The sequence below is a fragment of the Oryzias melastigma genome, linkage group LG24, assembly GCF_002922805.2.
Source record: "Oryzias melastigma strain HK-1 linkage group LG24, ASM292280v2, whole genome shotgun sequence".
In the NCBI taxonomy this organism is placed as follows: domain Eukaryota; kingdom Metazoa; phylum Chordata; class Actinopteri; order Beloniformes; family Adrianichthyidae; genus Oryzias; species Oryzias melastigma.
In genome coordinates, this window is record NC_050535.1 from 14,351,979 (window position 1) to 14,377,972 (window position 25,994).

The following is a 25,994-nucleotide window of genomic DNA, read 5'->3' on the forward strand; positions in this document are numbered from 1 at the left end:
GCTTTCTCCCAGACATATTTACAAAAAAAAAGGCACATTGACAAAAGGGCACTTTGGGCATCAAGGGGCAAAGGGGCAGGTGCCCGAGCACCCAGCGCCCCCCCCCCCTAGATCATATTGACACAATTGCAGCCATTTTTGTTTGTTTTGTTTTTTTAAATTCAAGCAGCCACATCTGTTGACTTCAAACTCTAAAAGTCAAAGAAATGTTTAGGGAAAAATGCAATATAAACAGTAGATGCAAGAAAAAGAGTTTCTACTAGTAAAAACTGTGTGTGACTTTTCCATTTTCCAAAAACAGCGTTTTATCTTGTGGAGCATTAGTAGATCACATCTCTCTGAGGGCGTTAGTGATAAATTTACCTCTGGGCATAAAGTCATTTCCCAAAATCCCTTTGGTTTTTGCAAAACATTTTTCCAGTTAGCCGTTTTTGTGACAATACATGATTCTTAAGCACACAATAACTGCAGGCATGAGCTCTGAAGAGAGAGGTCTTTTTTACTAAGATGAGGAACACTTTTTTTCTTACTTGATGCAACAACTTAGACCAGAGGTTTGCAACCTGCAGTCCTGGAGCTATTTGTGATTCTTAAACACAAACTGTTTAACATAACTTTTAATTTGTCAGCATGATCAATGTAATTCCAGTAGATTATGAAGGAGAATGGCTCACGCCGCTATTCTCCTTCATAATCTACTGGAATTACATTGATCATGTTAACATTTGAAAAATTACAGTACATCAAAGAACTTAAACACTGGAGTTCTGGTGTTAAAGGGTTAAAGAGTAATTGTAAAGCAAAAATAAAGTAAGTAGTAAATTTTAAAAAATGTACGGCAAATTTTCTATTTTTGAACTAATTTAATAATTGTAGTGCACCTTCTGGTTCAAAAAATATATTAAGTGTAGCTTAATTACCTCCAATTTAGTTTTTCTTTACACATTTCTGGCTGAGAAGCACCACAGATAGTGAAATAAACACTACCTACTGCCACATTTGCGGCATTGAGATGATCCTATGTGGATGTCTTTTATTTTGAAAGGAAGTCTTTCTGTCAAAAGTAATGTAAAGTATTTCATATTTTTTTAAGTTATTTTTTCTTAATGTTTGTAGTTTAAAACTGTCAGAAACAATAATATACTGTATTTCTTTTTAAAAAAACATAATAAAAGAGTAACATAACTTGTTTTTCAAGTTTTTTTAGTCCAGACTTAAATGGGATTCAGACTTTTTTTTTTTGAACAAAGACTTATTTTTGTGTTTATCTTTTTTATTACACTCATTAAGTTTACCATAAGATCTTTTTCTTCCGCTGTGAAAGTTCTGATGCCATCTCTTCTAGGAAAAAGTAGAATATTAACTCCACTGCAGGACTTTGTCACAACAACATAGTTAACTTCAGTGTGACCTCTTTTTGCTTTTCTTATTTTTTTTCCTCTGATGGCCGACTCAGGCGCTGACTCAGCATAAAGATCCGCTCCAGATCACCGCAGCAGTCCTTCTTCTGCAGTCAGCCGAAGTCCTCTTGAGCTTCACTCAGGCAGGCATGGTTCTCCTGTCCGTCCTCACCCCTGTCCTGGCGCTGATCTTGTGTTTGGTTTTGGGCTTCATGCTGGTGCAATCTTGGGGATCGGAGGCCACATCGACAGAAAAAAACAAAGGAGCCACAAAAGGAGACTTTAGGCCGTGGGTAGATCAGGACCTGCAGGATGACACAGAAGTAGGAGCAGAAGGAGAAGGTGAGAAAACAAAAAATGAAGGATTTTATCATCTGCAAGCAATTATGAGATCTAAAATAGAATGCAGGTCAATCTTGTCAAATTAGGTCAAGTGATTGATAAAAGAATAAAGTTTAAGACTATAGAGTTCATATTTAATTCCTTTTTTGAATTAATTTTGAATTTTGACATACAGGTCGGCTGAATTGCCATTTCAGACTAAACTTCCAGCATATGAAATCAGATTTCCTCTTTTATTCCTCACTTTAGTTAACGTTTTCTAGTAGAACAAGCTTTGATATTTCACATCTGCAGTTGCAGTTTATAGATTCTTTAACTTCTTTTATGTGTTAAAATTTTCTGAGATGAGACACGAACCACATCATGTATTTTGCTTTTTTCATTTTTATAAATTTGAGTCAGAAATGATTAGTACTTTGATTAAAAAAAATAAATTCAACTCTTAAAAAACTTAGAAAAAACATATTTTCTTAACTCTTGCTGCTGTTCACGCTCACAAAGAGGTAAAAAGAAATCTGTTTCTTTTGCATTTTTAGATGACTGGGTGGATAGCAGGGAAGTGGAGGACCTCGCTCACGTGCCATACTCACCTCCTCGCTACCCAGAGGAGACGATGCAGCAGAGATCCAAGGACTTCTACACTTTAATGAACCAGAGGAGGTCTGTCCGGTTCATCAGTCCTGAGCCGGTTCCACGCCGAGTTATTGATGATGTGATACTCACTGCAGGTCTGAGGCTTTCTCCAGTTAGATTCTGTTTGACCCACAAACTGATGTTTTGGTTTATCGTATTTCTGTCTGGGATCAGGCACAGCCCCCAGTGGAGCTCACACAGAGCCGTGGACGTTTGTCGTGGTGTCAGATCAGGAGACGAAGAGTCAAATCAGAAATATAGTGGAGGAGGAAGAGGAAATGAACTACAGACAAAGGATGGGTGACAAATGGGTCAACGATTTAGCCAAATTCAGGTGAATGTTCACTTTAATTCCACTATTTTATATGTATTCAATCAAGTAAACAGCCAGCATTCTATTCTGAATATTGTCTAAAAATTGTATAAAAACAAAATCAACAGAAAAGGGAAACAAAGTGTTTCAAAATTATGTTATTTTTTTATTTTTGCAGAACCAATTGGATTAAGGAGTACTTAGATGTTGCTCCATATCTGATCCTCATCTTTAAACAGACTTATGGGATTCTGCCAAATGGCAAAAAGAAGACACACTATTACAATGAGATCAGCGTCTCCATATCCTGTGGAATCCTGTTAGCTGCCCTGCAGGTGAGTAATCAAAGCTATCAATCAATGTTTCTTTATATTAAAAGGTAAAATTCCATAAAAATAACTCCTATCTAAAAAAAATAATTTATATTTTGCCCTTTTTCCATTTGTGAATGTGGCTGGGCAGAATGTGGGTCTTGTTACAGTCACATCCACCCCTCTCAACTGTGGCCCTCAGCTCCGACTACTTCTTAAAAGGCCAGCCAACGAGAAGCTGCTGCTGCTGCTTCCTGTGGGCTATCCTGCCACCGATGCCACCGTCCCGGACTTGAAGCGCAAAAGTCTGAATGAGATCATGGTGCACATTTGAAGATATCTAAAAAATAAATAAAAAATACTTATCTATCTTAAGCGATTGTTTCCATTCCAATCATTATTTTTTCATGACCTGAAGGAAAAGTTTTCCCAAGAAAATTAAGTGCTTAGGGTTAATAAATCAAAACAATTCAATGTGGGGGAAAAGGTGAGGAGCAAACAGACTGGAATGGATAATGTGTTATTTTTTCCTGAAATTACAAAGAATGAAAAGGATCAAAAAGGAAAACATTCGAGGGACACGTCATGTTGGATGATAATCAAGAAAAGCCACATCTGGACACGTTTAGAGGATGAGCAGTGATGGTAAAAGGATGCTGAGGTTGCAGTAGTAGGGTCAGAGGTTAGAGGAAAAGGTTTGCAGAATACGATTTAAAAAAAGAAGACATTAATATTATATTTTTATTTATTTATAATCAATCAATATTTATCTAGATCTCTTAGGGAGGCGGCAATTCACTTTCCTCATTGTTTGATTGAAACTTTGATTTTGGGGTCATGGTTTTGTTTTAATTTGAAGTATAATTTGTGTGTTACAAAACAACAAAACACAAACTAAAAACTCTCAATTTAATTTGCTAATAAACAAGTAAAAATTAGGAAACTACAATTGATACAGAATCCTTAAGTTTAGCACAAATGTTTGATGCTAAGCATATTATTATGCAGTAGAGATGTGACGACTCACTGTCCCTACAATTTGGTTTAATAATGTCATATAAGGTTTGGTTTTCAATCGAGAATTGTAGAATTCCCATTATCCATCTATCCATTTAAACAAATTTCATAACATGTGGGGAACCTATCCAAGTGCTTTGAGTTTAGCATATGATAAGCTAATGAAATTCGGTTTAAAACAGTCATGGCTTGCAAAATTTGGGCAGATTTTTCTAGCTTATTTTATTTTATTTTTTTATATTGTTTTTGTGATCTGGAACCCCAATTTGTGTAATAGAAATAGACAAATAAATACTTGAAATCGATAAAAAAAAGATGGCTCAGAGTCTATATTCTATAAAAAGTTAATTTGTCACGGAAATAAATTCACATTTCCATGATATTTTTGATGTTTTTGACAAAGTTTGCAGCTTCATCTATAGTCATATCTAACTTCTACCACTAGGGGGCGGGAGAACGACAAAGCAGCAGGAAATCCAACAGAAGAAGAGAGACCACATTGCGCATGCGTACACCACGTACACCGATGCATCGGGCTACTTTGCCTGAACGCTAGCTGGCTCGCTAACGGGCTGTCAGGTCTAAACGCATCGGCTCTGAAGGGGGAAGCGCCGCGGTGGAGAAGAAGAAGAAGGGGGTCCCGAGCGCCGCTACGAAATGGCCGGCCAACAGTTCCAATATGACGACAGCGGCAACACTTTTTTCTATTTCCTCACGTCCTTCGTCGGACTCATTGTAATCCCGGCCACATATTACCTCTGGCCGCGGGATCAGAATGCTGGTAAGGCCTGATACCTTGACTTGGTGCTATCGTACTTCACTTAACTAACCCCAGCGGACGGGACGTGGGTCGTTTCGGTAAATCTCTGGCTCGTAAATGTTCACCAGCTGGTGTGGCGATAATCTCTGTCTGGTCGTTGGCGTTCATGCTGTGTAATTCCACTTATTGCGTCCCAAAAGAAGCTAACACACGCCTGCTCTGCTGATCGGAGCAAACCTGGCAACCCTTGACATCTATTTATCTAAATCTTGATATATTTTTGCTTCTTTTACCCGCGTTTAAAGCTAAATCCAACACTTAAGTGTTTGTCCTTTTAATTAAAAGTATAAAAAAGTAACATAAGCACACTTTAATTAGCCTTTGGTATATTTGTGTTTATATATATATGTTGTCAACAGTGCAAATTTATGTAATTTTTAATTTGCAATACATAAAAAGTTAACAAAATAAGAAAACTTTATTATTATTCTGAGTGATAACTGAAAGAAACGTAAAATCAGTGTGATTTGTATTATTTATGATATTTTTATTTTTCCAGAACAACTACGCCTGAAGAGCCTGCGGAGAGTGCATGGCAGGTGTCAGTGGTACCGACTCCGGCTGATGAAGTCCCAGCAGAGCATCATTCCAACTCTAAAGTAAGTCGATTTATGCTTTTATGAGTGGAATTCATCCCTTTTTAAAATCCTGCTGCATCCCTTTTGGGGTTACGATGATGCCAGATCTTAACCTGGCCACTGTTGGGCGAAGGCGGGGTCCATCCAGGACAGGACGCACACTCAGTCGCACCTTGGGACAGTTAAGAGACGTGTTTTTGGACAGTGGGAGGAAGCCTGAGTGCCCGGAGAAAACGTGCAAACTCCACACAGAAAGTTCTTAGCTGGAATTTGAGAGGAATTCAAACTTTTGTAAAAGAAAAAATAATAGGAATAATATCTGCTTTAATTTTTTCTTTCATATTGCTGTATATTTGGCCAATGGGTTGACACTTTTTCAATTATAAAAATATTGTTATTGTCGTGTTTGTTCTGAGGAGTTTCTAATAAGTTGTTTGGCTTTAGACGCCCACTTTCTCCCCTTCCAGCATCCTGTTTACGCTCCACAGTGTCCAAGGTTTATGAATCTGCCTCTCACATGTTTTTGTGTAAAACTGTGTGGTTAAAAGATGGAAAATGTGATCAAAATTTTATTTATAACAATATTTATATTTCAGGTTTAGCTGCTCAGGGTGGTAAGGTGTTGTCATGGCAACAGGTCTTTCCTCTATTTTCGTACAAATGACGTGGAGATAAGTTGTATGCATGAATGCAATTAAGAAAAATGCTTTGTATCTGTATTTGGAGAAAAGATTACAAAAAAATTTCTTCAAAATATCAAATGGAATTTTTTTTTTCCTCATAAAGTGCTTCAATAGAAAAAGTTGTAAATGGAAACTCTTTTGGAATTGTTTTCAGGAAAGCAGCCTTATTATTTGGGTGGGCTGTGTTCCTGCTGCTAGCCTACAAAGTGTCAAAGCTGGACAGAGAGTACCAGGAGTACAACCCTTATGAAGTCCTCAACTTGGACTCGGTAAATCCCACAAGTCATGCTCCCAAATCCAGCTTTAGTGTTTAAGATTTAGATGCAAACCTCATTTTTTAATCAATCTGTTTTCTGTATCCTTCAGGGGGCTACTTTGTCAGAAATCAAGAAGCAGTACCATGCACTGTCTCTGAAGCACCATCCTGACAGAGGTGGCGACGAAACCACTTTTATGAGGATCGCCAAAGCCTATTCCGCGTAAGCGACTTTCCTGCTTTTGCCTTCAACTGTTAAACCAATCATCTCGTGACACTTGGGTTTTGTTTGCTTTTATCTTCCAGTCTGACCAATGAGCAGTCTCGGCTGAACTGGGAGCAGTACGGTAACCCTGACGGTCCAGTAGGTAAGCTGAGCTTCTACACTATTGCATTTGTGATGCTGAGTCAGCGTGAATAAATAAATTAATCACACTATCTTTTTTTAGCCACCAGCTTCGGTATTGCTCTGCCTGCCTGGATTGTTGACCAGAAGAACTCGATGCTGGTATGAGTTCACTAAATAGTTTGATTCTTTTGGGTTTCAGTTGCTAAGAAACAGAATCCAGGTATCAAACTTTGCTCTGACTGTTGGGTTTTCTTCTCACAGGTTCTGCTGGTGTACGGACTGGCCTTTATGGTCATCCTCCCTGTAGTCGTGGTGCGTTTTCTACCTTTTGTGACTTTATTTTCTTATAAGCCGGGTCACATCACACCCTTAATGTCTGATTTATTCTCCAGGGGACGTGGTGGTACCGCTCGATCCGATACAGTGGTGACCAGATCCTCATCAACACCACCCAGTTGTTCATGCACTTCATGTACAAGACGCCCAATATGAACATGAAACGTGAGATTTAAAAAAAGAGATATAAAATTATATATAAGTTGCCATTTTGGGAGAAATTTATTTAGCAAAATAATAGGAACAAGAACAGACGATTCATCTTGAAAAGCTAATAACAGAATGGAAAACAAAAATGTAACTCATCGATGCTCATTTAACTTCATGAAACATTGGAAGAATCTAAAATATTAGCACAACACATAAACAACTATTAAAATAACCATAGCATAAAGAACATGCTAACAAGTCAAATTCTTCATCTTCTGAGTTACTTTAAAAAAAACTCAGCTAAGCCCGGCGTAAGATGGAGCGGTGCTTCTTCTGTTACTGTTTATAACAAATACCTGAGGGCACTCTCCCCTACAGTGCCCTCTAGTGGCTGTTGCTGTTAATATATTTTTAAAAAATCACACGTGTCGGGCCTGTGGCCGGACTATGCAAAAAAAAAAAACCTCAGAAAATACGATATTTGGGTATTAGTTAGTATGCTGAAGAGCAAATTAAAGCTATTTTTTTCTTTGTTTTTTGCCTGATGCTAACTTTTCGTTTCTCTCCTGCAGGATTAACGATGGTGCTGACAGCAGCCTTCGAGTTCGACCCTCGCAGCAACAAAGAGGCGACCATAAGACCCACAGATAATGTGGAAGTACCACAGGTAGAAATGCAGCCATGCTTTTTTCCATTTCAAGTCCCACAATAGTCTTTTGACCTATTGTAAAAGTATTCCCAGTGGTCTTTTAAGTGTAGCCAAAATAAAATTAAAAAAAAAAGTTATTTTGTGGAACATACTTTAGAAATGCATTTTTTTTAGCTCAATCATAAAAAAAATCAACTTTTTTAATGCAGCATTTAACTAAAGTATTTTGTAGTATATTCGAATGGCTTTTCCCTTCACAGAAACACTTTAAAACCACTAACACTCTTGTTGTTGAATCACCGTTTAGCCCTTTTAATCAATGGATGTTTTTCTCTGTTAATCTCTTTTAAAGATAAGATAAAACTCTGTGGTTTTCCTGTTGGTGAACACGCCTCTCCTGCTTTTCTTGCAGCTCATCCGTGAGTTGGGCAACATCAACGTCAAAAAGAAGGAACCTCCGTTCTGTTATCCCTACAGTTTGAAGGCGCGGGTCTTGTTGCTGGCGCACCTAGCGCGCATGGAAGTGTCAGAGGAGGTGGAGGAAGGTGAGGCACCGCAATGCAAAAAAACAAACGAACTGGGATTTGGGAAATCCTGAAAGTGATTGTAAACTATTAGCTGCATGTTTGTCGTTTTGGGAATGAAGAGCAGTCCTTCGTTTTGGAAGTTGAATTCTCCTTTTACGGCTTCTGACACCACATGTCAACCGAGCTCTCTGCCATTTAACTAAATAATCTTGCGAATAATTATAGTCTTAGGTTAACGACTGTAAAAATGTTATTTTCTACTTGTTCCAGATCAAAGGTTTGTGGTGAGGAAGAGTCCAGCTCTTCTTCAGGAGATGATCAACGTTGGCTGCCAGCTCACCATGATGGCCAACAGCAGAGGAGGTACACACAGTCATTAATTTGGCCCCGCCCCTCCCTCTGGTCACAGCGGTCATGTCAGCATCACCATGCCTCTCCTCAGGTTTCCACGCTCCTCGGCTGGTCACCATTGAGAACTGCATGAAGCTGACTCAGATGTCGGTGCAGGGCCTGCAGGAGTCCAAGTCGCCGCTGCTGCAGCTGCCTCATTTTGAGGAGGAGCACCTGCGCTACTGCATCTCAAAGAAGGTGTTTTGGTTCACAGCACTCTTTTATGATTTATGCTATTAAACATAAATAAATACAAACAAATACAATAAAAAAGCTGAACATCCTCTCTATTATTTGTGGTCCTTTTAGTATAAGGTGAGAACCCTACAGGACCTCGTGAGCCTCAAGGACTCGGACAGACGCAGCATGCTGCGTTTCCTGGGAGAGGAGAAGTACGATGAGGTCATGGCCGTCCTGGGCAGTTTCCCTCACATCACCATGGAAACCAAACTGCAGGGTCAGTACAAAGATTGTGTTTTTTTCCATATCACTTAAAATTAGTGTCATAGTGACCCAGGTGCTTTCTTGGTATTTGTGGTCACAGCTTAAAAAAAATATACGTCATGTCACCACTAAATTTGCTCTGAAAAACTGTTTTTCATTTTTACAACCAAATATTTAATCCTAAATAGTCCTAATCACACTATAAATGCATTTATGTCTCTAAAATAATAAAAAAAGTCTCCTCTCAATGTATAAAAGTCTGAAGGTCTATGGTTTTGAACATTTTTCAAATATCACTTAGTAGGTGTTAATGAATTGATGTCTCTATGAACAGTTCTTGACGATGAAGACAGCCATAACATCACAGCGGGCTCAATTGTCACAGTCACTGTCACTTTAAGCCGAAAGCGGATGGCTGTAAGTATTTGTTTAACTTTGCCATAAATTAGTAATAAAAAGTTTGCAAAAATGCTTTGTCTTTTCATCCAGTAGCCACTAGAGGGAGCTGTTGACCCTCTTATGCTTTATGTAGTTGCTAAAATAAATCATTTTTCTGCAGGATGTGTTTGAAAAAGAGCACGATTCAGCTTCATGTCCAGGAGAAGAAGGTGCAAACACAGAGGAAGCAGTAAGAGTTTTACCAAAACCGACCAAAAAAAAAGGATTGGTTGTTTATTGAAAAACTAAAATGTTGTTTTCTGTTTGATTCAAAGCAAGGAGACGCCAATAAATCCAAAACCAAAGTGTGGCAAAACAAAAGTAAGGGTGCAAAGAAGGCAGGCAAGTCTAAAAAGAAAAAGCTAACAAAGAAGAAGGCCACCCCTGCTCCTGCCAAAACCAAACAGGCTAATGGCAGCGTAACAGGAAATGTAAGCTCCGCCTCTAGAAAAGTAAAAGGCAAACAGATGCAGAATTGGAATAATCAATAATATTTGTTTACAGGAACTTACAAATCCATCAACTACAACAGCACCGGCAACAAAAGAGGAAGATGATGATGCCTCGGATAAAGGCAGCGAGTCAGACGAGGGCGAAGGCAATAAAGATTCTCACAGCGAGAGAGACGAAGACAGCGACAAACAGAGCGACACAGAAGTGGATGAAATGGCGGGCGACGACGAAGAGGTCAGGAGCTCTTCACGTTTCAGGAAATCAACCGTTTGATCCAAACTAATGTCTCCTTTGTTGGTCAGGAGTGGGAGGCCTTGCAGCAAAGCATCCAGCGGCGAGAGCGAGCGCTGCTGGAAACCAAGTCGAAAGTGACGCATCCGGTCTACAGCCTATACTTCCCCGAAGAGAAGCAGGAGTGGTGGTGGCTGTACATCGCCGACCGCAGAGATCAGACGCTCGTCTCTATGCCTTACCATGTCTGCACACTCAAAGACTCAGAGGAGGTCAGAGCAAACCACCGCTCCAAGTAGGGCTGCCACGATTAGCCGACTAATCGATGATTAATCAAGTATTAAATAGTTGACGACTAATTTAATAGTCGATTAGTCGTTACTTTATACTATATGGAGTCGGAGTGTAATAAAGTTGAAAGTTAAAACGGCATTATGCTAGCTTTTTGGACTATTTTGGCAATTATGCAGGTTTTTCAGACTAATTTGGAGTTTAGCTAATATGTTAGCTACATGCTAGCTGTTTTGGCCAGTGTAGCCCTTTTTTGTTTTTTAGGCTGTTTTGGAGTTTAGCGAATATTTCAGCTACATGCTAGCTATTTTGGCTTATTTATGATTTATTTATATTTCAGCTGCATGCTAGCTATTTTGGCTAATTAAGCCTTTTTTGTTTTTTTAAGCAGTTTTGAAGTTTAGCTAATATTTCAGCAACATGCTAGCTGCTTTGGCCAATTAAGCCTTTGTTTTGTCTTTTAGGCTACTTCGGAGATTAGCTAATATTTCAGCTACATGCTAGCTGTTTTGGCTACTTAAGCATTTTTTTGTTTTTTAAGCTATTGTGAAGTTTAGCTAATATTTCGGCTACATGCTAGCTATTTTGGCTTATTTATATCTTTTTCAGTTTTTTTAGGCTATTTGGAGTTTAGCTAATATTTCAGCTGCATGCTAGCTGTTTTGGCTAATTTAGCCTTTTTTTTTTGCTTTTTTAGGCTGTTTTAAAATTTAAGTAATATTTCAGCTACATGCTAGCTGTTTGGGCTAATTTAAGTTTTTTTTCAGTTTTTTAGGCTTATTTTGCATCTAACTAATATTTTAGCTGGCTAACAGCTGCAGCATTTTCAGCTATCAGCTTCAGCAATTTTAGCCTTCAATTTCAGTGTTTTTAGGTATCAGCACTAGCATGTACAGAGGCCAAATTCAGCTAACAGAATTCCCACTAGCATTGTCGCAGGTAATGCTACATATCTATCTAGTGATGGTTAAGATGTGTGCTTTACATCCACTTTGCGAATAACCTGATTCGTTGACTAATCGAAAAACATAATCGGTGATTAGTCGACTAATAAAATAATCGTTTGTGGTGTTCCATGCATACTTTAATTACATTTATCTAGTTATGAATTTACAAACTACATTTTTTTGCATTGTCCTGTTGCTTGGCAACATCTTTTGTTTTGATGTAGCGCGACACATAAACGGTGTGCTAAAGGCTTAATGCGAGTCCTATTAAACCTCGTCGGTCGGTGGTGTCCCTTTCATGCCCGACTGCTTGTTGTTGGGAAAACAATTAGTCCCTTCAGCGCAGCCTTTTGTTGGATCCCGGGTCAATGACTGCTCATGAGCCGTACAGGTGGCAGAGGGGTCCTTCAGCAATAAACCAGAGCAGCAAACAGCAGCTTTGATTGTTTATTCTCCTCTCATGCTGAATAATAATTGGACTCATTGTGCAGATAATTGGATGTAATAGCAGGATGTTGTATTCACAGCCTGAGCTAGAGGTGGAACCTCCTCTTTGAGATGCGAACAGATGATATTGTTGAATTCCAACATGCTTTTTTTTGGTCGAAAAAACTGCACGGGAAGCAAATTTAAAGGGTAACCAAACAGGGAAGTTGGAGGCTGAATCCACCCACAGCCGAAATGTGAAAATCCAGTTAGAGGGGTGGGGCTAGAGAACAGAACTGTTATGATTACTGGAGCTGCAGATCATGATTTGGGACTTCTCAAATAACGTGGGACTAAAATGGTTTGGCCAATCACGAAATACAACTGTACTACCTCTATTCATCCTGTAGGGGGCAGCACACCGACGATTTTTGACTATATTTTAAAGAACTATACAAGCTTGATTTCATTTAACAATTCACACACTTTTTGTTACAAACATGGTTGTTTTTTCAGCAGACTCCTGGCTAGTTAACTAACACTAGAGCCATGACCTGCGAACGCTAAAATAGCATCTTTGACGTACTGTAACTTTGGTCGTTTACCCGATCAATGTGAATATGCAACACATGACACAAAGTGTTGCGCAAAGACGCTTTTCTCCCCGACAGAATCAGCTAATTTAATTGCGTAAACCGTTGGCGACTTACGGTTGTCAAAGGAACGTCAACACGCTCTGATGTTTAAACAATAAACCGTTTTAGAACTAGTCGCACAGGGGGGCAAAATCAAAAACATACCGTAGGTCGCGGGCCGGACAGGACAAACATTTATTGAACACTCTAAAACTACGTTTTTAAAACATGACTTTTTAACATAACTATGAATAATAAAAAGGCAGAAATATAATTCCAGAAGAAATCAACGTAAACCTTAAATACCTTTCAATATTTTACTCTCCATAAAAATGTATTATGTCAAAATTATACAAGTTAGAAATAAGCGCAAGATAAAATCGGGCGATTAATAACAATAAAATTAAATGAGCTGGAGGGCTGAATCCGGCCCCCGGGCCTCGACTTTGATACGTGGTTTAGAAGCAGCTTTACATAGATTTTCATAGATTCAGACTTCATTTATTGTCACTGCACAAAAATAGAACTGAGTTTTACTAAACACAACAGTAAAGTAACAAAACGTCATCACTAGCCTCCATAAGTTTCTTTAAAGCGACTCAGCAGTTTATGAGGATGACGGACAATTCATCCATAAATCATAAGTATCTTCAATGTGCATTTAAGCTAGCGCATTGCAATTTTTTATTTACATACATCCTCAAATATTGTTATAGTTTGATAGCTTCAGGGAAGTAACTGGAAATGCAGCTAACTGCTATAAAAAATAAACTGCATCCACTGCTGCTTTGCATATAATGTCTCTAGTCCTCCACAGCCAAAGACACGCCTCTTTAGCATGTTGAAAAGCTGAAAAGCCATCGTGTTACTGTACAGGACAGCGTTTTGAAAGACCTTCTGTCTTTTTATGTGACTTCATAACTGCATGAATGTGATTTTTAGTCCTAATGATTCTGAAAGTTAAAATAATGTTGTTTTTGCAGGTGGAGCTAAAGTTTCCAGCTCCGTCTAAAACTGGGAACTACCAGTACTCGGTTATTCTCCGCTCAGATTCTTACCTAGGATTGGACCAGATCAAGCCTCTGAAGGTAAAACAACTCTACAGCTATTAAAAATCAAGAAACAATCTTGTTTCAAAGCCAATCATCAGTGATGATTAATCTAAATAATATTGAAAATCCTACTTAGATTTGATGATATTTTAAAAGTTCTGTTTTGAAATGTGCTTCTAGTATCAAAAACGGCCCGTTTTGTGTTTTCTCAGCTGGAGGTCCACGAGGCCAAAGCCATGCTCGACAACCACCCCCAGTGGGACATCCCTGACACGGAGGAAGAGGACGAAGAGCAGGAGGACAGCGACGGCATCGAGGAGAGCGACGACGACGACGAGGACGACTGAGAAGCAGAGATGCACGCGCGCTCTATGCCCCGCCCCCCTCCCCCAGACTGGCCACCCTTTCACTAGTGACAAAGTTGTGCCTGCCAAAATAATAAAACAAAAACAAAAAAAAAACAACCCACAATGAATCACCTGATAGTTTCTACACACAAAGCCCTCACCATCTCACCGTAACAATGTGACAAACTGTGGCGACTGAACAATTTCTCTTTTTTACAGAGACTTGTTTGATCTTGCTACACGTGGAAGGCATTTATTTCTGTGAACAGTGACGGGGCCCGGTTGTGTGTGAGTGGGTGTACAAGTGAGTGAGAGAGTGTGTGTAAATAGTGTCTTTGTAAAGGTGCGAGAGGTGGCTACACTGTGGACTGGAGGACCTATTATGGTATGGGCTCTTTTTTGTCTAGAGGGAGTGGATGTGGAAAAGCGGATTTTTCAAAGTTAATAGAAGCGCTCTGGTTTTTAAAGGCGCTCATCCCTGATCCTTCCGTTTCTACGCCTGATCCAGAGAAGGGAGCTTTAGTATTTTAGGAACATTTGGAGTCAACTTTTCAAACATCTCCTTTCTGTGAAAAGGGGCAGGGTGCAGTTTTTTGTTTTTCTTTTTGGTTCCGTTTTTGCTGTTACCCTGATATTAAACTGTATTCAATTCCCCGTTTGCTAGAAGGGGACGCTGATCTCTAATCGCTTATTCTTTTCTTAAGTTTTCCACCTGTATGTTGAAAGCAGGTGAATCCTGATGAGAAATGTGACCTCAGGTGTTACTGGGGGAGCGCAGAAAATATGCAGTGTTAAGATGTGTTGACTTCAGAGTACATAAAAACGACAAAACCATTCAAGTCTAAAGGTTTGTACTCTCATGGTTCTTCAGAAATGCCACTTTTTGTTTCCCTCCTATCTGTGTATTTTAATCTTTCCTGTTTTTTTTTTTTTTTTTGTAGCACATTCCAATGTAAACTCATTGTCCAAAAAGCCTTACAGATAGAACTGGAATCCTGCTGCTTAGGAGCTGTTAGGCGCCATCACGTGGTTTCTGGAAAAGCAGGATCGCATCATTTTTTTTTTTAAGTTACTTTTTCTCTGCAAATTATAACAAGTTCGGAAGTTCATATCGTTCTTTATGCCACCACAAATCAGTTATTTTGACAGTTCAGTTGGGTGTTGCAGCAATATGGTTTTGACCTGTTTAAAGTAACAAGCGGCGTAATTTTTTTAAGTAGAATTGCTTTAGTTTGTGATGGAAGTTTAAAAAGTTTGTATTTTCCCATTTGTGGGAATACAAGGCAAAAAAATGTTTTTTAAAAGCATCTTTTTTTTAAGTGATTTTTGTTTCCTCAAATGCAACACAAATCTTGTTTTGCTGCATTTTACTGTTTTATTTTTAAATATATAAATATATTTGTCAGTTTGGGCAGATCAGAGCTTCCATATGTACGTGTGGGCTTTCACTGTGTTGAGCGGGCAGTTTCAGCTATTACAAAAATATATATATCTTTCATAATTAATATCTGTACATTTTTACAGTCGTGTGTGTGTGTGAGACATTACATTTTGAATTCACCTGATAACACACTTAAGTAATGCCCTTCTGCTTTTGAACCTGCACCCACATTTAAAACTGAATTCTGATTATTTCTCTGCAATTGAATGTAGCATCAGGAATTCATGCTTCGTGGGGATAAAACTAAATCAAAATTGTTTTTTTCTGGGAGGTTAGAGACGTCTTGATGGAAGCGACGGGCCTCCAGACCACTGCAGTTCAGAGAGGCGCCCAAATGAATCTGCCACTTTTGTTTACAAAGGAACTGTCATTGTAAATGGAAAAATATATATATATTATTTGTATTTAAAATCATTTCAAATAAAAACTCTCAAATGAAGCAGCTTCTTTTGACTAGATCGTTCTAAATGAGGCTTCAGAGTGAAATACAGAATATTCTACACACTAAAGAAGCTTTATCTCCACTCTCACCTGTCAGGGATTTGTAAATCATGCTCGCCCGTTATGAATAATGGATTATCATAAATTAATTTCACAATCTAGAGAATCTCTTCTGTGAATCTATTTCAATGTCAACCATATAGATTTGGTCCATGTAGAGCGGTTTTTGTGCACTATGAGATAATATCACACCAATATGTTTTACATTTTATTTATCAGACTAAGTTTAATCTGTTGACCACATCATTACAATAGATACTTATAATCATTTGACTCTGTTTGAATGTATTTTTGCAAATTTATTGTTAAAAATCTGTTTACAGTTCACTTTTCTACATTCAGGACGTATTTTGAAATAAATACTCGGGGTAACATTTTGCGATCTGATTGGCTAGCGGGAGTCTGTACGCTGCTTTGAGGAAAGCTCTCATTGGTTGATCAGTTGAGACAAAAAAATTGTAGTTTAGGATTTTGCCTGTAAATCTGAATGGATGTTTGAAGAGAAAATACTAGTATTTGTGGGTTTCAAATGTTAAAATATTTAACATTTTTGAACAAGATTAAATATATATATATATATATATATATATATATATATATATATATATATATATATATATGTATTCATAAATTAGTGTTTCTGAAGCCAGCAATCACTCTGCACTGATGCAAATTTTAATTTCAAAACTTTGAAACAAAAGTTTCTAAATGAAAATAATTGAATTCACATGCATAGTTCATAAGATCCCCTTTTCAACGTAGAGAGTAAAAAGTAGATTTCATTTAAATCCTTTATTCCAGTACTGTTTGGGGTCCAAGCAGAGGTAACTGCCCGCCATCGCCATACATGAAGGTGTGCCTCTCAGAGGGTCACCATCAGTGTCTGGACTCAACAGTTCCCTCCTAACCCCCTTAGCAGTGGGAATCCCCTAACTGCAAGTATTGCAAATTTGAGTCACTATCATTTTTTTTCCTGCGCTGTAACTTGAAGCCTTTTAGAGAGTCAGTTTTTATTCAAATCCTGTTAGATAGGAGGAAATAAATGTTCAAACCGGTTATTCAACCATGTAAGAACTGGATTTGCTTCAAGACTGCTGCTTCCATGACACTCCTTACATCGAAGTCCCATTCGTTTTAGGTGTGTAAAATTTTTTTTTAGGATTTGACCCACCCCTGGGGGAGTGGTGAGCTGCAGACACATCCGTAAACTTGGTGGTTTAACCCCCAAATCCAACCCTGTAAGGCTGTGTGTCAAACATGAAGGCTTTAGGTAATATTTTGGCATGACTACTGTGGATTTCAACCACCACCCTACCAGGGCGGACACTCTTCCACTACGCCACTGAGCCGGAGGAACCTTACTCATCCAGAGCGACCGCCCCGGCGACCTTTCCGCTGCTTCCAGCTCAGTCCTGAAGTGTCTTCCCGGGAATTCTGACAGGCAAGTCTTTCTTTTTATTCTCACTTTTTGGGGCAAAACACAGAATTATAATTTAAAACAAGCTTTAGCAACAAATTTACAAGGTCAGATAATGCTTAACATGTGATTACGTTGCAAATATGCACACATCAACCCCAAAATTAATAGTAATCCAAAAGGGATGGAAATATCAGGAAATTACATTTGGTGAAGTTGTTTAATAATCAACAAATAAATAGGAAAAGTCTACCAAGATCATGAAACATTCCTCTTTTCAGAAAAAAAATACAACTTTATGTGAATTTTATGTCAACAAAAGCAAAACAGGTTTTCAAAATAAATGCTTTCCGACACCAAGAGGTCAAATGACTTTTTTTTAACATAAAAAAATCTGTTATTTCTAATAAATAATATATATTCTTGCTCATGTTTTTTGAGTGGAAGGGAATAATAACTCAGTATTTTTTTACTACTTTTTTTATTTTTGAATGCAGAATTTGGATATTTGTACAGTAAGTCTGTTTAAAGAAATCAGAGTTGTACTTATTTCAGATCAAATGTGAGATTTCTTGCTCCTTTAACGTTGCATTTGTAGGTAATTATCTGTAGTACAGTGAATTTTTTAAACTTTGAACCATCTGAACATCTCTTTATATCTCCTATTTAATCTTAAAGTTTAGCGCTAAAAGGTGATGTTTTCTTTCTTTCCAAACTATTTTCTATAGTTTTAGCTACTCTAAAAGACTAGGAACACTAAAGTGTTGTGCATTTTCAATAAAATATATCACTCAAGGTTCTTAGTTCCACCAATTTTCTTTTCATGTCACTTATTCTGAAAATAGCTTAGACAAATTAAAATAGTACTTCTTATTTTTTGTCTGTTTTCTTCAATCCAGAATTTAAGAAAGCATTTGGTTTTAGTTTAATAACCCCATTCTGATGTTTTACTGTACAAGAGGATTATTTTTGACACAAACTACAAATCAGCTTAAAATTTTTTGCACAGTATTTTCAACCCAGGCCATACCTTGGACTACTTTTTTAGTTACTTGCTGAAAACCTTTTGACCTATAAAGACGGTTAAAAGTAAATGCATGCAGTTATTTCACATCGTTCTGGTAGATTAATATTTTACGTTCAGGTTATATCTTTGCTTGATTATGAATATTTAATATATGATTTATCTTTGCATTTGAGGCCCCACACTATAAATAAATATGCAGATGATTTTTGCTATTCTGGAATGAATAATACAGATAGAAAATTTGATTTTGTTTTATTTTTACACTAACTTTTTTTTAGCAAAGCAAGTATGCAATTTTTTTTTTTTACACAAAGAGCTTAAATGTGACTAAAAATGACAGTCAGAACTTTTCTTTTTATTTTACAAACCTTTAATTTTTTAAAATAATTTATTTTCTATTAAATGAACAAAAACTAAACATGTATCTAAACTGGTAAATTGTGAATATATATAGTGTTTTTTGTCTAAAATGGGCTATTATTTATTTTCCCAGTAATGTATTTTAAATATTTTTGGAAATTAGTACAACAATTTACCTTAAATAAGATTTTCTGAAAATTCCTTTTGATGCACTGTTTTATTTCAGGAGTTATGTCTCTGTCCCTCACTAACAGGGGCGGAGCTAGAACCTTTGATGCATTTATATAAAGTACATTTATGTAAGACTTTCTTCGGGTGGCGAATTAGAACATTAACGTTTTTTACAAATAAAAAAGCGTTTTGTTATTATTGCAGTTTTTCACCATTAAACAGCAGTTCTTTTAGCTGCGGTGCCAATATTAGTGCTTAATGAAGCTGAAATTGATGATTTTTAACATTTTTTTCAATAATAATGCTTATATTGACTGAAAAGTTGGGGCCAAAGCTTTTTGCTCAGAGGGGCAGCGTCCTCCCATGCCCCCTCTAGCTCCGCCCTTGGTCACTAATCCATTGCAAGTGAATCATCTTACTTTTATAAAGTTTCATATATTTAAACCATCCCTAAAAGATCCATTACAGTGTTTTATTTCACTATTTTAATTTTGATCTGGCATCTTCTCAAGTCAAAATGCTCTAAGACAGTGTCAAACTCAATTGCACAGGGGCCAAAATCCAAAACACACCTAAGTTTGCGGGCCGAACAGGATAAATATTTATTTAACACTCTAAAATTACATTTTAAAAACTTTAAAACTGTACATTTTTTAAATAATTATGAATTAGATTTTATAGCGCTACTTGCAATACTGTTAGTGTGAATGCTGTACGCTGAATTTGCTGAAGATGCTGAAATTGATAGTTAAAACACTGAAGCTGATAGCTAAAATCTCTGAGGCTAGTCGCTGAAAAAGCTGAAGCATTACCAGCAAAAATATTCCCTAAATTAGCCTAAACAAACAAACAAACCAAAAAAACTTTAGGTTAGCCAAAACAGTTAACATGTAGCTGAAATATTAGCTAAACTTCAAAATAGCCAAAAAACTCAGAAAAAGCCTAAATCAGCCAAAACAGCTAGCATGTAAATATTAGCCCAAAAACAGCCCAAAAAAGGGCAAAATTAGCTAAAACTGCTAACTTGTAGCAAAAATTTTAGTCAAACTCCAAAATAGGCTAAAACTGAAAAAGAAAAGCCCAAATTAGCCAAAACAGCTGGCATGTGGCAGAAATATTAGCTAAACTCCAAAATAGTAACTCATAGTTCCTTACCAACCAATCAGAACACAAGAGTTTGTAGCTCCTAGACTTAGTAAATGCCAAAATAGTCTAAAAGTTAACAGAATGCCATTTTTTGTCATTTTTAAACCGTAGATTTTAACATAAATATGAACAATAAGGCAGGAATATTATTCCAGAATAAATCAACTTAAACCTTAAATAACTTTCAATATTTAACTCACCATAAAAACATATTTTGTCAAAATTATACAAGTTAGAAATGAGCGCAATATAACATCGGGCCATTAATAACAATAAACTAAAATTATCTGGAGGGCCGGATCCGGCCCCCGTTCCTCGACTTTGACACGTGTGCTCTAAGATCTAAAAAAAAAAGCATGTTCTGCGTAATGAGTGTCTATCTTTTAATTAGAAAGTGCCTTGAAACTATTTATGCCTAGAAATCCTGGTCTAGCCTTTCAGAGGACGTGAAACTGTCATTGGAGAGGATTATTCTAAATTTCCTGAGGATAAAACAAGCAGAGCCCCTGGTGGAAATGTTGGCAGTGACTAATGTATTTACAGAATAGAGAGAAGGTTCCTGTAAGCTTCCCTCTGTTCCCGCCTGAATTGCTTTTCATTCCACTTTAAGCCTCATTAGTTAACTTTTATCAGTCAACAGATCCTTAAACATCACTGCTGATTCTCCTTTAAGCCTCTGCGTTGTTACTCTGACCTCTAACGAGGGAAATGCTTCAAACTCATTTTGCCTGCATTGACGAGTGATTTTGGTTTTGCAGAGCGATGTGTCCTATCCACCTCTGTCTGGCTGTGAGGGCATGACCCTGCTAGGTGGAAGGGATTTCCCTTTGGACTCCCCTTCGTCTTCGGACACCCGGCTGTCTCCTGGCATCCTCAGCAGGGGCCTGCGTCTGCACCTGCATCGCCGTGACCACAGAGGGCGGAGCTTCTGGAAGCTGGTGGACACCGAGACCCAGTCAAATCCACTCCTGAGGAAACTGCACGCCTGCACACAAAGTATGGCTTCAATATTTATGTAATTCTGTCTTTGCTGAAGTACTAAAATTAAATTAGTGATGCCTTAAAATCTGAATTAAAGTTTCTCATTTCATTTTTTCTCCTCACAAAACCAGTGAAAAATGAGCCTTTCTCTCCTTTTTTTCTGCTTCAAATTGTGTATTAGAACCCCCAGCGTGTGAGTGGGCCTGTTTAATACTCACACTGTTTATGTGTTTATTTATTCCCACTTTGTCACATGACTCTAGCGCAGGATTTCACTGTCTGTTGCCATGGTGATGCCCTGCCGTAGCTGTAAATAAATTCAGAGGGGACTGTTACGCTGTGGCATCGATTAGGAAAGACATGCATATGCATACGCACTTTCATCAATTCTGTACATTTTAAATATTTGGGAGAAAAAATAAAAAGAATTTGAGCATCTGTTTTGGAATATATAAAAAAATGATAGAAGTAGACATTTGTTTAGTGTGTAGGTGTGCAGATTGGGGAGACATTAGCATAAATCTCTGGTGCTGTTTCTTTTCTGCACTTCTGTGGCAGTTAAACCAGAACCTTTCAATACTAAAGAAATATATCCATTCATGCACAGGGGCTTGTGAAGCTCTCAATTAATTAATTAGCCATAAACAAATTAAGCTTCTGTGCAAAAATCTCCCCCTACCCCTGCCAAAGCTGCTGCTCACACCCCCTTCACCCCATCCGTATCCTGTGAAGTAAGAGATGATTATCAGTTCTCTGTCTTCTGTATGAATTATGGTGCTTTGTAATGGGGCAGGACTGATTGAGGAGCTTTAATCTCACTGTGTAATTACATTTATGATTTATGAACCGCCTCCACCTCCATAGTGAACTTACACACGATCCCTTTCCATCGTGAAGCATCTTGACCTGACAGTTTATTATCACCTTTTCCTGTGTTTAGAAGAACTGTCGGACGCTAGCGGATCCCTCCTTTCATGGATGACAGGGGTTAGATTGAGAGGAGAAAAAAAAAACAATCGGGCTTTGAATGGGAATCGGCAAAGCGACCTGAGCATGACTGATCAATATGTGGTGGAAAAGCTGATATTTGCAACTTGGGAGGGCAAATAGACACACCAGAAACCCAGTTTTCTTCTATTTGAATATCTAAAACTCCAAGAAATAGAATATAGTGGAATAGAATAGAATTCTTTGAGTCTTTTATATTTATACATTTTAAACTTATTTTTAAAGAGCCAAATTAAATCTTTGAGTATTCAACATAATAAAACATAGAATATCTACCCCTTTTTTTCATCCCTAAAGAATTTAAAACAGATTATAACACCCACAATTGTTTTAAAATGGGAGGGGGAACCCCCCCACCCATCCCTAAGGCTGCAGCAACTGTAATTACATTACATCCACACACTGACACAGACGTGGCTTTGAGCCCAGCACGTCTGCCGCGGGATGTTAGAGGCGCGTTGCCATGGCGACTGAAAGGGGACACACAGGAAGAGGGGGTTAGGGGAGTAGAGCCGGGGAGGAGGAGGGGGGAGGAGAGGGGCTGGGTCTGAGATTGAGGAAGAGTGGCGAGCTTGCAGAGTTGCCGGTGCTTTGACAGGGAGCAGCAGCAGCAGCAGCAGGCGCCGGTGGAGCATCTGGAAACCGGCCGCTGGGGCAGAAAGGGGTTAAGCTGTGTGCATGGTAGGTGCTGCCGGGGGATGATCAGAGGTCACAGGAGCTGATTCTGCATCCGAATGAGAAAAGGGTTCATGCATATTCACGTGGGGTGTGCTGGATGTTTCAGTTCCTGTTCTTTTGATGACAAATACTGAGTTTTCTAAATTTTACACTATTTTTTTTTTGTGGATTCGTGCTAGATTTTTTCATAAATTTATTTCAGATGCTTAATATTTAGATGCATTGACAAGTTGTAGTGACTAAAGGTCTGCATGGTGAGTTATAACCTCACACCACTGTGTGTGTTTGTGTGAGACAGCAGTCTATTGTCTGACTGTGCGTTGCAGGTCTGCATCTTTCACTTTTATTTCCTCTGTGTGTGTTCATGAATGTGTGAGGCTTTGTCTCTCTCTTACGATATTTATTGCAATCTTTGCAGCCGGAGAGGGGGAGGGGTGTGAATGAGTACAGGGCTTTATGTGGCTTTGTTTGTACTATTTCCTATCATTTCTGTGCATACGAGAGCCCTTATGTGGCACGCTTTCGAGGTCGTCTCTCACGTACAGACAAGTTTCAGCCTCAGCTTTGAGCGTGCTTTCACAAGGTGCCACTTCCTACTTTCAGTTTAGATTCGAGAATTGTCTTCTGCAGGTCGGATGAATTCGGAGATGCAGACTTCCAATCTTGGCTCTCAGTTCATGGCAGGGGCCCAGGACAAAGTACCTGCCAGGAAAAGAGGGAGGCCCCCCACCCGTAAGCTGGAGTTCCACTATCCTGATTCCCTGTCATCCCTCAAGGTCCCAAAGAAAAGAGGCAGAAAACCTGGCTTTAAGGTCAGTCAGGTGCATTGATTTTGACTTAAATGTATTTCCTTCACAGGAGGTTAAATTTAGACGATGCACTAAGAGATATAAAGCTTTCATCTGTTGGTGTTACCTCCCAAGGTTAGAAGGATATCTCTCACATATCATGCATCTATTCATTTTGAAGTACATTTTAGTACTGAAACATTTGAAGATAGAAAATATTTTAATCCGTTTGGGAATTTTGTTGCACTCTCAACCTTCAAGAACTGCGTCTTTAGAGCCCCACTCCCATGAAAATTGTGTTTTAGGTATTTTTAACATGCTTTGCAGCGTTTCTCATAAGAAAAAAGAAGCATCAAATTGTATTTTTTAGTAATCTTTTATATAAATTGCTGTGAATCAGGAGCAGATGCAAAAAATGACGTTGGATAAAGATAGTGGGAGAGCATGTAAACAGAGGGATGATGGGAAATGGAGGCTCTGCTCCATCTGTCCCGCCCACAACTCAGGGGAATTTTTCAACCAACTGCTGTCACTGCAATAAATATATCCTTGAACATGACACAGGTTTTATTTTTTATTTTTTTGGCTAAAAATGACATAGTCATAACTTAAAAAGAAAAAAAAAAAACACCGGAAACACTTTTACGATACATCAAAAATCATTGAATTTTTATCTTTTTAAAAATTCTATATCAGATTTCATATTTAAGTAATTCCCCCAGAATTATTTTTTTTTTTTAATTTGATGTGTTCTGTGCTCAGACACACATCAAATCACTTTAATTTGGCCAATAGAAAAGTGAAAACCACTTTAGGAGGACATCGTCAGCATATTGATAAAACCTCAAGAGCAGCTTCCTCATTATGTATAGTCTTTTCTATTCTCTGTTTTGCATTGCTATGTAAAAAAAATGTCAATAACAAACATTCTTTGTACTATTTATTGATTTGATAGAGACATAACTTGAGAAACTCCATCACTTTCTTTTCCTCTCATTGATTTTAATTAATAAAAAAAATGTTAAATATGTTAAGATTAGGGTTAGGATTCCGTTGCGGTCCATGTACCAGTACTGGACCGATACTGGTTTTCGGCACGGAGGTTGGCGAGGCCTTGATTTAATTGGATGTCAAAAAAGTTGAGGACACCTAAAACGTAGGAGGATCCTTAACCATGCGTTAAGGAATGAGAATGGGTTCCACTGTGTTACCAGCACAAGATAGCATCAGGCTGTTAATAACTAAAACATAAAATGATCTGGCAGGCCGAATATAATCACACAGAGGGCGGGATCCGGCCCCCAGGCCTTGACTCTGACTCACGTGATCTAAAAGCTTTATACAAGCTCTAGAATAGCTTGAATAAGAATTGACGATTTTGTCAAAAATCAAAAATGAGCTGATGGAGTGATTGGGATTTTTATATATATATATATATATATATATATATATATATATATTTGTTACTCTTTTCATACTAACAATGAACTCACCCCCTTTCTGTGGCATCAGACAGTAGAGGTGTGTATTGGCAAGAGCCTGGCAAGACGATACATATCCTGTATCATGTCTCACAATACAATACGTATCGCGATATATCCCAAGACAGTAACAGAAGAAATGTTCACTTTTTTTTAAGAATATGACATGAAAAAAAAACTACCTGAATATTAATATGTATAAATGGTAAAATTCCTTTAATGATCACAACATTAAGCACTACAACTCTATATTGAAACTGGCAGCAACGTGACACAGAGTTTCAGGACCCATCCCAAATAAAGACTGAGTAGTACATGTCTCATAACAACAAAAACCGTGAGGCTGACTGAACATTAAAACACAAGCTGGTTCTTGTGAGATTTTGTTGTTTTGGTCTCAGTGAAGAGCTGCTCCAAGAGGCTCTGTGCTGCCAACTAGCAGTCGGGGGTCTAGGTCGAAAACAAAAGTAAATAATTAATTAAATAACATCTTTAAATCTATATGCATTTTAAATCGTTATAAGTATCGCCAAAAAATATCGCAATATATCGCCAAATCGATTTTTACCTACACCCATACCTGACTGTGTTAAATATATCTCTAAATATTTATTAAAACTCACGATTCAAACTAAGTGCAGAAAAAACTCATAATTCTGACACGACTAAAGAACTAAAAGATAGTCAATCTGGTCCAGCTGACCTTTTTAATGTCTTTTTTTAAATAAAAAAAAGTTTTTTGCTCATTTTATGCTTGATAATATTTTTTTCCAGATTATATGGAAAATTAGGAGGAATAAAGGCAAAAATATATGCAAATCCTAATTATCCTAAATATTCAGGTCTCAGTTCTGATACAAAGACTGGCTTTAAAGGTCATAACCGGGTTAATCCGGACTCACAGCCTGGAAACAATGCAGATTTACATCATGTCTGGTTAATATGTGTCTAATTTCAGGCAAACTTAATGAAACGCT

The 25,994-nt window shown here is 37.9% G+C and overlaps 3 protein-coding genes and 1 long non-coding RNA gene across 4 annotated transcripts in view; 3 read left to right on the plus strand and 1 right to left on the minus strand.

Annotated features, from left to right (window-relative positions):
* Nucleotides 1-1,255: 1,255 nt before the first annotated feature.
* On the minus strand, nt 1,256-2,470 carry LOC118598144. Its single transcript, XR_004947247.1, has 2 exons — nt 2,333-2,470; nt 1,256-1,705 (listed from the first exon to the last, which is right to left on the minus strand). It is a non-coding gene; the product is annotated as an uncharacterized LOC118598144 (long non-coding RNA).
* Nucleotides 1,457-3,375, plus strand: iyd (iodotyrosine deiodinase; the record flags this gene model as incomplete). The annotated part of the gene is given in 5 exon segments (XM_024290464.2): nt 1,457-1,742; nt 2,279-2,470; nt 2,550-2,709; nt 2,867-3,023; nt 3,151-3,375. Coding segments are annotated over 5 exon segments (978 nt in total), but the record flags the coding sequence as incomplete, so codon positions are not given.
* Nucleotides 3,376-4,495: 1,120 nt separating this feature from the next.
* On the plus strand, nt 4,496-15,898 carry sec63 (SEC63 homolog, protein translocation regulator). The gene is made up of 20 exons (XM_024291288.2): nt 4,496-4,797; nt 5,336-5,435; nt 6,252-6,366; nt 6,464-6,576; nt 6,660-6,721; nt 6,803-6,861; nt 6,964-7,014; nt 7,095-7,203; nt 7,761-7,855; nt 8,250-8,382; nt 8,635-8,727; nt 8,807-8,952; nt 9,064-9,211; nt 9,533-9,615; nt 9,758-9,826; nt 9,912-10,067; nt 10,141-10,323; nt 10,392-10,592; nt 13,603-13,707; nt 13,884-15,898. The coding sequence occupies exons 1-20, from the start codon at nt 4,674-4,676 to the stop codon at nt 14,016-14,018; spliced, it is 2,280 nt and encodes a 759-aa protein (XP_024147056.1). The 5' UTR covers nt 4,496-4,673; the 3' UTR covers nt 14,019-15,898.
* Nucleotides 15,899-22,523: 6,625 nt separating this feature from the next.
* The window catches only part of scml4 (Scm polycomb group protein like 4), a gene marked incomplete in the record, with an annotated part of 7,369 nt that continues 3,898 nt past the window's right edge, over nt 22,524-25,994 (plus strand). The window contains 2 exon segments of the mRNA XM_024291514.2: nt 22,524-22,751; nt 23,379-23,560. Coding sequence (XP_024147282.1) covers nt 23,384-23,560 — 177 coding nt within the window.